The 13,504-nt window shown below is 48.1% G+C and overlaps 1 protein-coding gene across 2 annotated transcripts; it reads right to left on the bottom strand.

Annotated features, from left to right (window-relative positions):
- Nucleotides 1-779: 779 nt before the first annotated feature.
- Nucleotides 780-12,711, bottom strand: TBC1D25 (TBC1 domain family member 25). Of its 2 annotated transcripts, none has more exons than XM_032474763.1 (6): nucleotides 12,612-12,711; nucleotides 10,646-10,755; nucleotides 9,534-9,688; nucleotides 2,947-3,074; nucleotides 2,631-2,819; nucleotides 780-2,382 (listed from the first exon to the last, which is right to left on the bottom strand). In XM_032474763.1, the coding sequence occupies exons 1-6, from the start codon at nucleotides 12,627-12,629 to the stop codon at nucleotides 1,021-1,023; spliced, it is 1,962 nt and encodes a 653-aa protein (XP_032330654.1). In that variant the 5' UTR covers nucleotides 12,630-12,711; the 3' UTR covers nucleotides 780-1,020. The 2 variants fall into 2 exon arrangements, with proteins under 2 accessions (XP_032330654.1, XP_032330653.1); XM_032474762.1 differs by lacking the exon at nucleotides 12,612-12,711 and adding an exon at nucleotides 12,350-12,594.
- Between the last annotated feature and the right edge of the window lie 793 nt (nucleotides 12,712-13,504).

Here is a 13,504-nt window from a genome sequence, read left to right as displayed (position 1 = left end):
CAATCGTCGGTCACATCCTTTGTGGAGGAGAGCACCAGGCCTGTGAGAGAATCTGCCTTGTGAGAAGGTAAGTGGAAAAAAGGAACTTTTTTTGATCATTACCCTCCAAATATGTAGGTGACTTCTTTTAAGGCCTGAGCTTTATCAGTGCTTGATTAGTTTGTCTGCAGTCGTGGCATAGAGAAGGCAAAGAAATGGTTAACACAGGTATCCATGAGTTGGAAACCCAGTTTAGGGCATAGAGCCCTAGGCATGGCAAGGCCACAGTCCCTTAAGCTGGCCCCAAAGCAAGTGACAAGAGTAGGAGCCTTAGACCCTTGCACAGGACCGCTGACATGAGTGCATAAGACTCTAGGGGAGGGAGGGTCTGGATCCTAGAAATGGGGACATGTGGAATGCCAGAGGTGGCTGGCTCAGTGTTTTTCTCTAAGTGGCCCATACTTCCCAGTCTTTGTAATGAATCTTGTCCTTTCTGAGTCAGGAACTCTCTTTCATCCCTCATTCGGGGCCTGTTCTAAAAACATACATTCACAGCCATAGTCCAGACCCTCATAGGCAGACAAATGTACCACAAAACAGCCTCAGGCCTCCTCAAGCTGTCCTCGACCTGGGCTCATCTTCTAGAACCGATTTCTCAGCATCCGCCCTCCTGCCCCTGGGGACGCAAACTGCCCTTCACATGAAGTGGGAGGTATTTCAGCTCCACCAGGTGAAGAGCCCCCGGGGATGCCACCTATAACCAAAACCAGGGAGAAGATGGAGAAATACACAGACCACGGTGACCTTCATGTGTGCAAAGTATAGTTGTTAAAAATAAAACAACAAAAACAGAAAAAAGAGGCCGTGGCCTCCATGGGGCAGTGCCAAAACAGAGCCCCATACTCTCAGAGCTGGGGAGAGAGGGCACCGTGTTCCCACAGGCCTCGGGCTGGCAGGCAGGGAGGTGGGGTCTCACATGTAGGCCCTGATGGCAAGGAACGAAGATCTGGTGGGGCTAATGGTGGCCTGGAGGGAGCCTGATCACGATGGGGCCGTGGCCTCGGCCCCCTCCTCTGAGTCCCATACCTCTGACTGCAGGTAATCAGCGAAGAGAGCCTTAGCCCGGCGCAGAACGCGCCCCAGGTGGTGTTTTCGCACTAGGCGGTCAAAGTGCATGGCCAGCTCGTTGTAATCCAGCCCGTTGCGCATGATGTGGTCGCGGTGCTCCAGCAGGATGGCAAGGCAGAGGAAGAGCATGAACGGGTTCCCGCGGCCAAACTCCTGGGGCGGGGGCAGGCCCAGTGGGGGTGGGGGGAGCAGGGGCTTCCCAGGGTCTTGCGGGGAGCCCACCTCCGGCATCAAGGGGGATCCTGCAGCCACGTCACCCGCAGGAGAGGCGTCCTGGGTGGACGGCGGAGACGAGGAGGATGGGGAATCAGGGTGGGAGGAGGAGGAAAGCAGCGGGTCTGAGGAGTTCAGCAAGGGCTCCGAGAGGGACTTGGAGCTGATGAGGGCAGCGGGGTGGGGCAGTTGGACCAGGGCGTCCCTCCTGGGGCCTGTGTTATCCCTGAGTTGCTGGAGGTCATCCAGACTGGCTTGTCTCAGGAGACGCCCCCCACCGCCAGGCCCCTGGCTGGTGGCAGCCAAGTGGTCAACAGCATCTTCAAAGGCACCACCTCCTCCACCTGCAGGCCTCAGCATGTGCCGCTGCCGCACGGGCCGTCCCCTGTGGCCCCCGAAGCTGGTGTCTGTCACCAGGCTGGGGGGCCCGACGAGCTCCACCTCGTGCTCAGGAGGATCAGGGGGCAGCGAGCTCCAGGTGACCTCTAGCATGCGGAGGGCATCGTCGAAGGCAAACTCACGCTTGAGCTCGAGCAGCAGCCAGCGGTAGCAGAAGAACAGGTCGTCGGCACCGGCTTCCTGCAAGTACTGGTAGAAGTCAGGGTCGGCGTGCCGCAGCAGCAGCTTGAGGTGAGCGAACTTGGTGGCCATGGCGCGGCCATCAGGGTGGAAGTTTGCGGCCAGGCGCTTCATGATGCCACAAAAGCAGATGAAGGCGTGGCCCTCATGGTCCATGACGGCGAGGATGGGCGAGGCCAGGTCACTCATGCCCTGGCAGTAGGACACCTGTGGGTGGGTGACGGCGTACGTGGTGAGCAGGTCGTGCAGGGCCCGCAGGTGCGGGCCGTCCTCAGGCCCCGCATAGTAGGGGTGGGCCCGGTCGGTACGCAGCACATCCTTGAGGACCGTGCTGCGGATGAACTCCAGGTCCTCGGGGCTGGCGCGCTGGGCCCACTCGCTCTTGAGCTGCTCGTACTCGCGACTCTTGCGTTTCATGTAGTCCATCCGCTCTCGGCCTGTCAGCCCGTCTGGGTACACATTCAGCAGGTACCGCCACACCACCTGGCCAGGGATGAGACAGGTGAGGCTGAGGTTCTACAGACGAGGTGCCACACCCCGGCGTGGATCTGTCACCACCCCGCCCTCAGGTCTCCACCCTTCTTTGGGAAAGGCTGCCTTCCCACCTCTGACTCCTAGTCCCTCCTGAAGGCGAGCCTGCCGCCCTGGAATATTTCCACTCCATCCCATGATAGTGTGGCCCACTGCCTATGTCTCCAGGAGTGATGGGTCCAGTGGCCAAGAAAACCCACCTTTCGCAGGGAGGGCTCGACACCACCATGATAGATCCGCAGGCGCAACTCCTCGGGGCGGGAGAGCTGGCCCTCGTGGTTCAGGTATGTGTGAAACTCCGCATCACTCAGGGGTGGCTTGAAGGGCTTGACGTCTTCCCCGTATGACCAGCTCAGCACCTGTTGGACCTTAGATAAGGTGCGGCCCACCTGTGAAGGAAGGAGGGTGGGAGGCCCCCAGTCAGCTGGGCAGGCACCAACCAGCATGCTCGGATTAGGGGTGCCAAGCAGGCCCTGCCCTCCAACCGCACTGGGTCCCGGAGCTCCCTGAAACCACCTGAGAGAGGATGGACTGTGTGAAGGGCAGGGCAGCTGTCGTCAGCGATGACCGTTTCTCAGCCAGCAGCACGTCGGAACCAATGACATCCTTGGGGCTGATTATGTCCCAGTCTTCCAGCAGGGGGCCTGGGCACACAGGATGACGTGGTATGAGAACCCCAGACCTCAGGGCCGGGTTCCTCTCCCACCAAAGCCAGGCCACCCACAGGGCAATGAGCCACTCCACTCTCTCTTGCCGTGTCATCCAAATCATGCAAAGATAAAACCCTGAATAATTCTCTTGTGGTAACTGTCTCACAAGATGGCTGGGAGACTCTATCGGTAATAGCTTAATGATATAAAGTAGTATTTATTGAGCACTTACTAGGTGTCAGGTACTGTGACAGGGCTTAACTTCAACATAAATAATAAGAACATTAGTCCACACTTCCGTAGGGCTAAGAGCCAGTAAGTGTTCCGAGCCCTTTGCAAATATTAACTCATTTAATATTATATTCACTTCCATCCTCTAAATTAGGTGCTACCATCACCGCCACTCTTTCTATGAGGAAACAGGCACAGGCAGGATTAGGTGGTTGCCCAAGGCCTCACAGCTAGTGAGTGTGAAAGAACTGAAATTTGAAGCCCAGGCCCGAAGCTCAGGAGCCTAAACTCTTAATCTTACATTCCTGCTAGTCCTCTTCCCACAACTGGGGGAGACCACCATTATCGTTCTCATTTTACAGACGAGGACCAAAAGGCTGGAACATTTAGTAAGTGGCCAAGATTCTCCAGCCAGGAAACAGTAGGGCTGGGGTCTGAATCTCATTTACCTTACTCCAGGGCCCAGATAAACGTCAGAAAAAAGTATCTGTGGAACAGGTAGGTCGTGTATGTTAGATGCAAGAAACAATGCTATGCTTGACTTGACCCAATTCTGGCCCCTGGAATATCAGCAGAAGCCTGTCCCTTCTCTCCCTTCTTTCCTCCCCCCTTGCATCCTTTCTTCCACGTCAAATGTGATGTGGCTGCAGCAGCAGTGGCCACCTGAGGGTAAGTTCGAGAGACTTAAGAGATGTCAGCCCTGGTGCCACAGAGCTGCTAAGCTGACAACAGCAAAGACCGGTGGCTTTCAAATGCTACGATGTGAAACAAATCAACTGCGATTTGTTTAAGCCATTGTCATTTGCAGGCAAATGCTGCCCCTAAGCAGCATTTCCATGAAGTCCACTGAACTTTCTCCTACAGAGCATCAACAAGTGGATGTCACTGTCTCTCCTTGGAGGTCTCAAAGGGCACTGAAAACCTAAGGGGTCCAAAAGGGGAACCTGAGATCCACTCTAGACATGCCCTCCTCCTCTGCTCATGTGAGTGAACAGCATCTCTATCTGTTCAGTTGCTTCAGCCCAAAACCTGAGAGACATCCTTGCCACCTCCCACTCTCCCAACACCCAGCGCCAAACTGTCGCTAAGCCCCGTGGCTCCTGCCTGCGGAACACACTTCAATTCCACCTCTCTTGTCTCAAGCCACCTCCTGACCAGTGCCTGCTTCCCCTTTGTCCCTCTCCACTCTCTCCAACAGCTAGCTGCAGAGTGGTCTTTTCTAAAACATGAAAGCCCTTAAAAGGAAGAAGATCGCACCACTCAGAGGGTAAAATGAAGGTCACACCGATGGTTTGAAAGACCAAAGAGAAGAACCCCTTTCAAGGCACAGAGGTAAAGCCTGGTGATTTGAGTGAAAAAGTAGAGTGACCAGGAGGACAAGTCCAGGAGACCTAAGATGCAGACGCCAGCAAATGCAGGGGGAGATAAGGGATCAGGTGGAGACACGATGATCCAGGTATGAAGGAAAATGTCCTTGAGATGAAGAAATGGCTCACCAGGTCTTAGACAGAATGAATCCACAAATGGCCCATATCACAGGCCTCCCCCAACTCTACTCACCTGCTGGCGAAATGCCCAAATTCTAAGAATGAAGACCAACTCTTGCCAGCTTCCAAAGACAAAGAACAGGCTGCTTACAATGGAAAGAAGGTCAGACTGGCGACGGACTTCTGTTCCACAACTCTGGAAGCAAGACAGTGGCTTGCAGCACCCACGGAGCACTGACAAGAAAGGCCCGAGATCCAAGGGCCCCACCCCAGCTAAGCCAGCACATGTGTACCACAGCCGAGGAAAGAATTTTCTGGTCACCGGAGTACATCTAACCTGTGCACCTTACTGGAGGAGAACAAAGAAGTTCTCTCAGAAATGACTACGGAATGACTGCAAGGGCTTAAGGTGGGGGAAGGCAGAAAGGAAGGTGAATGGTGACAGGCCACAAGTGTTTAATATACCCAGTTAAACATAAAATGACAAAGACACAGTGACTGGGAGTTTGTAATATTAAGTGTTACATTACGATTCCTGAAACACATAAGCGACCTACTCTAAAGAAAAGATAAGTGATAGCCTGGAATTTAAAAAGAAAAAAAAATTACCGTCTAAGCAAAGCCATCTCGGAAGTTAAGGGTTAGGGAGGGACCAGAGGAAGAATGAGAATTAGAAGTGCTCCAGAGCTTCCATTTCAAGGGCCAGGGAGGGTGGGGGAGTCTGGAGGGGGAAAGTGGTCAAAAGATTTCACTGGCAATTCTGTTAAAACGCATAAATCCAGCTGAGGAGTTTTTCTGAGAGATGTACCTCAAACTAGGTGACAAAGAAAGGTTAAAAATGGAAGAAACGGGGGAGGGTGTAGCTCAAGCAGTACAGCGCGTGCCTAGCATGCACAAGGTCATGGGTTCAATCCCCAGCACCTCCTCTAAAAATAAATAAACCTAACTACCTCCCCCAGCCAAAAAAAAAAAATTAAAAAGAAAAAGTAGAAGAAACCTAAAGGTGTACCTGGCAAACACGGATAAACAAAGCCAAGAGCAGCCATGTGAACGTCAGGAAAAGCACAGGGCCAAATACATGACAGGAAAAGAGAGACGTTCTATATTGATTTAAAAAAGAAAGAAAGAAGCTTTTAATAAAATGGGTGAAGGATTTCTACAAGCACAAACTCATCTAGTGGCAAAACCAGCTCTGAACTGACAAGAGACTATATATAGTCCTTATGTAACCCACTAAGTGTGAATCCGCATGCATTTCCCTGAAGAAAGAGCAAAGTGTTTCATTATAGGGTGTGGCCCCAGGCCCTGCCTGCAGTATTACACAATATATGCTATACATACTACGTCTCCTTATCATAAAATTGTCAAACCTCCCAAACTTTAGATAGAGTCTGTGCAATGCCAAATAGAAATGTAATGAGGTTTTTCCTGGAACTGGATAAAATTATTTTAAGGCTCATATGAAAGAATTCATATTTAAGAATAGTTAAGAAAAAGAAGAGCCAAAAAAAAAAATAGTGGGAGGAAGGCACTAAATTTTCTGATTAAAATTTATCACAAAACCACTGAGATAAAAATATAGTGTTAGCATAGCATGAGACAAATAGAGCCAATTGGTGGAATGCAATAGAAAGCCCAGAAATAAATCCAAGTACATATGGAAACTCAGTATATGACAAAAGTGGCATTTCAAATCAGTGTACAAAAAGCTGGTTATTAAATAAATGATGCTGGCATAACTATCTGGAATTATTTTTAAAAGCTAAGTCTACTAATCACACTGTTGGCAGAGTAGAGAGTTATATGTAAAAAAAGAAAATAATAAGCATATTGGAAGAAAATATAGGAGAATATTTGTGTAAGCTTATGGATGGGGAAGATGTTCCGAAGTAAGAGGAGAAATTCAGAAACCATAAAGGAAAAGGTAGACACATGTATGAGACTGCATACAAATTTTAGTTTCTGATAGGACCGAAAAAAGATACCATAAGCAAAGCCATAAAACCAAAAGATACACTTGGAAAAAATATTTGCAATACCTATGACAGAAAGAGGATTCCTATCACAAATGCACAAATTGGTTGAAGGTCTAGGTTTGGTAATCTTCCAACTATAGAGGTGACAGAGACTGACTTCTTCCCAGAAAGAGGGACTGGGCCATCCAAGTGGTCACTGCATGCCTGCTGCTTTCACAGTCATGAACACAACTGCAAGAATTCCATTAATAGTATTTTTAACAGCTCCACCGATGGGATACTTACTCATTTAGAGTATGATACCATTTATGTTAAACAAATACTGTTTGTGGATATATATAAATAGGAACGTACTTACGTATCTCTATATGTGGATTAATTTGTGTGTGCGTGTGTGAATAAAGGACCTGCAAGGTTACACATCAAACTGATCAAAGTGGTTCCTGCAGGGTGAAAGGGTGGCGGGGGGTCAAGATTAGGCACAGTGGTTCCAGGAGACCACAGCATTATTTGAAATATTTTCATTTCTAGTAATATATTTACTGGATAATTAAAAAATTCGTTTCAGGGGGAGGGTATAGCTCAAGTGGTATAGTGCATGCTTAGCATGCATGGGGTCCTGGGTTCAATCCCCAGTACCTCCATCAAAAAACTAAATAAATGAATAAAACTAATTACCTTCCCCTGCAAAAAAAAAATCGTTTCTTTTAAAAACGCAACTTCAATCAAATTCCCATCAGGATTTCAATGGAATGATAAGCTAACTCTATTAAATGAAAAGAACGGCAAGTTCACAAGAATAATCAAGAACATTTTTAAAAGGAAAACATTGAAACATATTTATTTTAAAGCTATGTGATGAAAACAACATGGAACTGGCTTAGGAGTTAACAAAGAGATCAGTTTAAGAGGATCAGGAATTCTGAAACAAACTCCTGTATTCCTGTCTTTGCAGGAATTTGGTAAATAAGAACTGACTCATCTGTAACTGGAAAGTTGATTCTCTTTAAAAAGGTACCTTTTAAATATCCTTTTGCCAAATGGTTGGATGTCTGTCTCCCTGTGTCATTTGCATTCCTCTCAGTTCTTATGCAGTTGGGGTTTTCTTTTTTAAAATTTTTTGGGGTAATTAGGTTTATTTATTTATTTATTTTATTTTTTAATGGAGGTACTGGGGATTGAACCCAGGACCTTGTGAATGCTAAGCATGCGCTCTACCACTGAGCTATAGCCTTGCCTCTGGGGGTTTTCTTCAAATATTTATTAGCCGAGGGGATTTTATTTCCTTACTGAAATAGTGCTATGTGTCTATTTCGCAGGGGAGGAAACCCTGGGCTTGGGGAATTAGTCAAGTGACTGACACATGGTAGTGCACAGGGCTTCTCAGTGTAGAGGATCCTGTGTCTCTGGTTACCTGTCTTTTTTCCATTTGTCTCTCTGCCTGTCTCTGTCACTAACTTTCTCTCTGACTCTTCTTTCTCTCTCTCTCTGCCTGTCTTTTTCTTACCAAGCTCCAAATTTTGCAGAGTCAGACATTAAGAGCGAGGACTCCGAAGCCACCACCTGGGGTTCAAATCCTGCTCCTCCACTACTGTCTGTGTGACACAGATAAGTACTGTCCCCTCCCTGAGCCTCAGTTTCTTCATCTGTAACACGGAGATAACAGTTGCCCTTTCCCTGTAGGATTGTTTTGACAATCCAATGAATAAATATGTGTTTCAGAATGGCCCCAAGTGTTCAATACGTATTAGCTACTTATGTGTTATTATTATGTCAATAAAATGTCTCAGTCACCCTAAATAGGCACTGTGAGTTCCCTGAGGCTGCGAACCATGTCTTCCACTCCATAACTTTTTATTTTAAAAAACTTCAAATCTACAGTTAAAGTTAAAAAGAAAAATACATTGAACAGCCGTACACCCTTCATCCAGCTCCCTTAACTGTTCAGTTTTGCCACATTTGCTTCATTTCACTCTCTCTGTATATATGCATTTATTTTTTGCTGAATTATTTGCAGATCTCATAACACTTTACCCCTGAATTCTTAACTGTGTTTTTCCCAAGAACAAGGATGTTTTCCTTCGAAAACCATGATACCATTATGATACCCAGGAAGTTTAACACTGATACTATATTATTATCTAATGTCTGCTCCATAATCAAATGTGGGGGACCATGTCTTAATTTATCTGTGGGCCCCTGGGACCAGCACAGTCAAGACTGAGGGAACAAATATGAGAAGATCAGAAGTGGCTGAGAGATCAAAGGAACAAACAAATGAGTGAGCAACAGCGCAAACAAATGAATATGAGTGTGAGATGACTGAATAAATAAATACAATTACCATTAGTATAATCAGCATTGTTATAGTTACGTATTATTATAACTCAAGCATAATACTCCAGCTCTATTGTTACACTGCATTCTATGACCATAACATACATTGCTAGATTATATGCTATAATCAATGATAATTATTGTTCTTAGAGCTAAAACTTTTTGAGCATTCACTATGCAGCTATGCACAGTTCCAGGCATTTTACATGAATTTCCCTGTTTAATCCTCATGATGGCCCTAAGATACCATTACTTCTACTTTACAGGTAAGGAAATTGAGGCCCAGTGGCCAAACCAGAATTTGGACCTAGGAGACCTGGCTCCCTAGCCCCCTGTGAGGGAGTGTATTGCAAGGGGTGGAGTCATCCTATGAGGAAAGAAAGGCAATCCCAGAGCAGTACCCCAGGGCACCAGGTACTCACTATCCTCAGTGGGCCGAATATCTACACGCAGCTGCAGGTAAGGTTTGGAGGCGGTGGCGAAGGCTGTGCTGAGGTCCCAGTCAGACAGGAGTGAGAGGTAAGCTTCCTGCCCTAGCCGATCCCGGCCCAGGTAGCTGATACCAAAGTTCTTCTTCCTGGACAGAAGAGACGTGGCAGCTTTCAGTGCCCCAGTGCCCTGGAGGCCTCAGGGATGGCTTCCAAAAGAAGCAGGGAAAGATGGATGGTTTTGAATACAACTTCCTCCTATGTGCTGGGTACTGCGCCAAGGATTTCAGGCAGTCTGAGGTCAGATCATTTACATCCACTTTGTTTCACAAACACAGAAACAGATACACACCTGCTTGTATCTGGAGAGCATATAGGAAACGGGTAATGTGGTCCTCTCTAGGGAGGGTAACAGAGTAGTTGAGGGATAGAGGTGGGAAGAAAGCAGCCTTCTTACTGCATAAAAAATAAAGCAATCTGTATGTCTGTTATTTTTCACAACAAAAAATGTTTATGCAAAAAAGTCAAATAACAACTAAGAATTTGTTCTTCAGATACACCTGTGCAACTATGCAAAGAAGTACGTTAATAGTTATAACTATGTAACCATGGAAACATATACCCATCACTTTTGTACTCTGAGTTTGTCACCATGTGCATATAGCCCTCCAAAACGACAACCACAACAAAATAAGCATCATACCTGCCCCCAAGAGACACCACTTTTCATCTGTCAGGTTGGCAAAATTTCCAGTGTTTTCTAACTAGTGTTAGTGACCAGGCTGTGAGGGAAACAAGAATTTTATATGCTGCTGGTGAGACAGTAAATTGGTAATACCTATCTGGAGAACATTTTGGAAGCATCCATTGAAATTTTAAAAAGCATACACCCTTTAACTCAGCAATATCACTGCTAGGAATTTCTCCTCTGACAAGATTTCCCCAAATATTCCAAGATATGCATGTGGCTGTTTGTTTATTGTGGGATTATTTATAATAATAAAACAAACAAACAAACACTCTACCAAATAACAATAAAAAAAACCCAAACAACTACTGTCGAGGCTGGGTGGTACAGAGGTTTTCCCCAGCATCCCATTACTCACCCGTTCAAGTCAAAGGCTCGGATAAGGATGTGCTGTAACACATCAAGCGAGGTGATCTGAGGGTCAACAGCAAAAGAACGAAACTCAGGTGGCAAGAAGCTCTCACATTTCTGGGAAGAGAAGACACAGGGTCAGCCATCAGGGGTCGCATCACCATGCTTGAAACGCAGTGAGAGGCTGGCGGCAAGGTCAGAGAAGTGGCAGGGGCCAAATGAAGGCAGGAGTTCTGGACTATGGTGAGGACTTTGGTTTTTGTTCTGAGTGAGGGGGTAGGCTTGGGAGGGTTCTGAATAGAGGAGGGATGTGGTCTGACTTAGGATTTAACAGGATCCTTCTGGCTGCTCTGTGAAGAACAGACTATAGGGGACAAAGGAGAAAGCAGTGGTCCAGTGAGGAGGAGGCTACTGCAATCGTCCAGGCACCCAATCCTTCTTCTGTATCCCTTCAACGATGGCTGGCAGGATCACCATGTCCAGTCTGGCCCTTATTAAACCAGTCATCCACAATGCAAGCAAGCCAGCATCTCTGTCTACAATACTCCCCTGCTTAAATCTCTTCAAAGGGAACCCCAGGGTCCCCACCAAGTGGAACTACGGGACCCCAGCCAGCCTCTCTCCAGTCAGCTTTTTTGAACTTTCCACTCTGGTACTACCAAACTGAGGGAAGTTACTCTAAACACATTCTGGCTCCTGGCCTTTGCTTATGCTGCTCCCCCTGTCTGGAACATCCTTTCCACTTTCCTCAACTGGCTCACTCATGGCTCAGGCACCATCTCCTTTCTGAACTCCCAAACCTCTATCTTAGAGCTCTCTCTATTACACTGAACTGATCTGTTTACATCTCCCCAGAAGTGACCCTCTTCTCATCACCACCAGAGCCACCACTCTAGTCCGAGCCACCTTCACTTCTTGCTGGAACTACTGCCAACAGCTTTCTTACTCAAGAGGATGCACCAAAGGTCCGTCACAATCTGCCCCTCTCTTACCTCTCTGATTCACCTCCTACCACTCTTCCCTGCACTCTCTGGGCGCTAACAATATGGGAGCCTAAGAGAGCATGCCAAGCTTGTCCCCACCTCTCAGCCTTTGCCCTTGCTGTTCCTTCTACCTAGAACACTCTTCCCCCGCTGATATGCACATGGCTGACTCCTTTTTATTTCTGTCTCTGCTCCTTCAATAGCTCTCTGGGGATTTCCCTGTACAACCTTGGCTAAAGCTAACTCCCTAGCTCAGAACCTTTTTGGTTATTTCCCCATGCCATCCACCAGTGTCTGAAGCTCATTTATATAGACGAGTATGTCTGCTCAATCAGGGTGGGGACGTGCACCAAAGTGCAGTCTCAACACGTATGTTAACTGATTTTGGCGCCACCTTTTCCGACAGCAACAGCCTCCCTCATTCATCAGGGCCCCACTCAACTATTAAAGCCCCTCCTCCAACCCTACAGCCCCTCCTCTCTACCTACAATCTCCATTCCATAGGCCCCTATCCCTCCATGTGCAGTCCCCACGCCCCATGCCCTGCCCCTGCATTCCAAGTCCAGCCTTCCCCCAACCCCCACCCACGCCACCATCACTCTGCCCTCAAGCCTCGCCTCTCACGCAACACCCTAAATCTCAGGTCCCGCCCTCCATCCTAGGACAGCCACCGCCTTCCCCTCCCCCGGGAGCCCCCGGCTGGCTGGCGGACGGGTCGCCAGCCTCACCTTGACTCGGACCCGCACCACCTCTCGCTCTTCCTCCTCAGCCGCCGCCGCCTGGGCTCCCCCGCCAGGCGGGGGCGCTCCGGAGCTGGCCAACTCCAAGGACCCAGAGGCCGTCGCCATCCCGCCGCCGCCACCCGCTTCAGAGTGACAGCTGACCGTTGCCCCCTACCCTTGCGCGCACCCCAGAGTGCAGGCGCCCGCGGCCCCACCTTGCGCCCGGGCGCAGGCGCAGAGGGCGCCGCGCGACCCTGCCCCCCCTCACCTGGCACAGGCTGGCCATTGCCTCTGCGCATGTGCACAGCGCGCTGTTGCCAGGCCCCCACTCCACCAAAGCCGGGCATTTTGCCTCACTTCGGCCAGTGTGCAGGCGCCTACTGAGGCCCCGCCTCCTCTCGGCCGCGTTTGGTTGTTTGGTCCTTTTGCTTCCGGATTCACCTAGGTGTGTGTTAAAGTGACAACCTATTCTGGCGGGAGAAGTGGGCGGGGAAAGGAAGCTGCTGCGCGATGACGTCAAGGCCTCACGCCCCGCCCCAAGTCGCCTTGCTTCTTTGCTTACAGATGATGTCATCTGTTTCAAATGCCTGTGGGCCTCACTTCAAATGAATCTGCTGAAGGGAGGAATAATCCTTTATCCAGAATCTTTAAAGAATAGTTTACACTTTGTGACAATTCATCGAGCTGTACGTTTATGATTTTTGCAGTTTCTGCCCTTACGTTATACTTCAATAAATAATTTACCCCTAAAAGCCGTTATTATACTCTCTGGAGGTCCTAGCTTTTTAAAATTTGCCTTTCTTTTATTTAATTCTTACAACACGTTGAGGTTGGTCCTATTATTAAACGGTGTGTGTCCACCAAATATCAGCTGAATACTGGACATACATTAGATTCCTTTGAGAAACTTTATGTATCGCAAAATGCAAAAAGGCATTCTCTTCACTTCATTGCACAACATCGTATGGTTTGGAAAGAATACAGGCTGCCTGTACAAATGTAATTTCTAACAAAGAAGTCCTGTAAGGTGCCTGGACTTCTGCTGTTGTTGCAGTGTTGTATGATGCTACCCTGAATGTTAACTTTTTAGAGAAGTAGAGAAGTCTGCAATTCTATTTTGATATCTTTTAAAATACTTTTTTGCCTTGGTATTAAGAGTAA

The sequence above is a fragment of the Camelus ferus genome, chromosome X (genome assembly GCF_009834535.1).
Source record: "Camelus ferus isolate YT-003-E chromosome X, BCGSAC_Cfer_1.0, whole genome shotgun sequence".
Lineage (NCBI taxonomy): Eukaryota > Metazoa > Chordata > Mammalia > Artiodactyla > Camelidae > Camelus > Camelus ferus.
The sequence above is the reverse complement of the archived record's forward strand: the minus strand, read 5'-3'. Positions and strand labels throughout refer to the sequence as shown.

What these genes read in the sequence shown, in the direction of transcription:
- TBC1D25 (XM_032474762.1), bottom strand. Translation starts at nt 12,469, where the DNA reads ATGGCGACGGCCTCTGGGTCCTTGGAGTTGGCCAGCTCCGGAGCGCCC. An exon ending in TATTCGGCCCACTGAGGATA is followed by an intron (nt 3,075 to 9,533) that starts GTGAGTACCTGG and finishes CTGTGTGCCCAG; the next exon opens with GCCCCCTGCTGGAAGACTGG. An exon ending in CACAGTCCATCCTCTCTCAG is followed by an intron (nt 2,820 to 2,946) that starts GTGGTTTCAGGG and finishes CTTCCTTCACAG; the next exon opens with GTGGGCCGCACCTTATCTAA.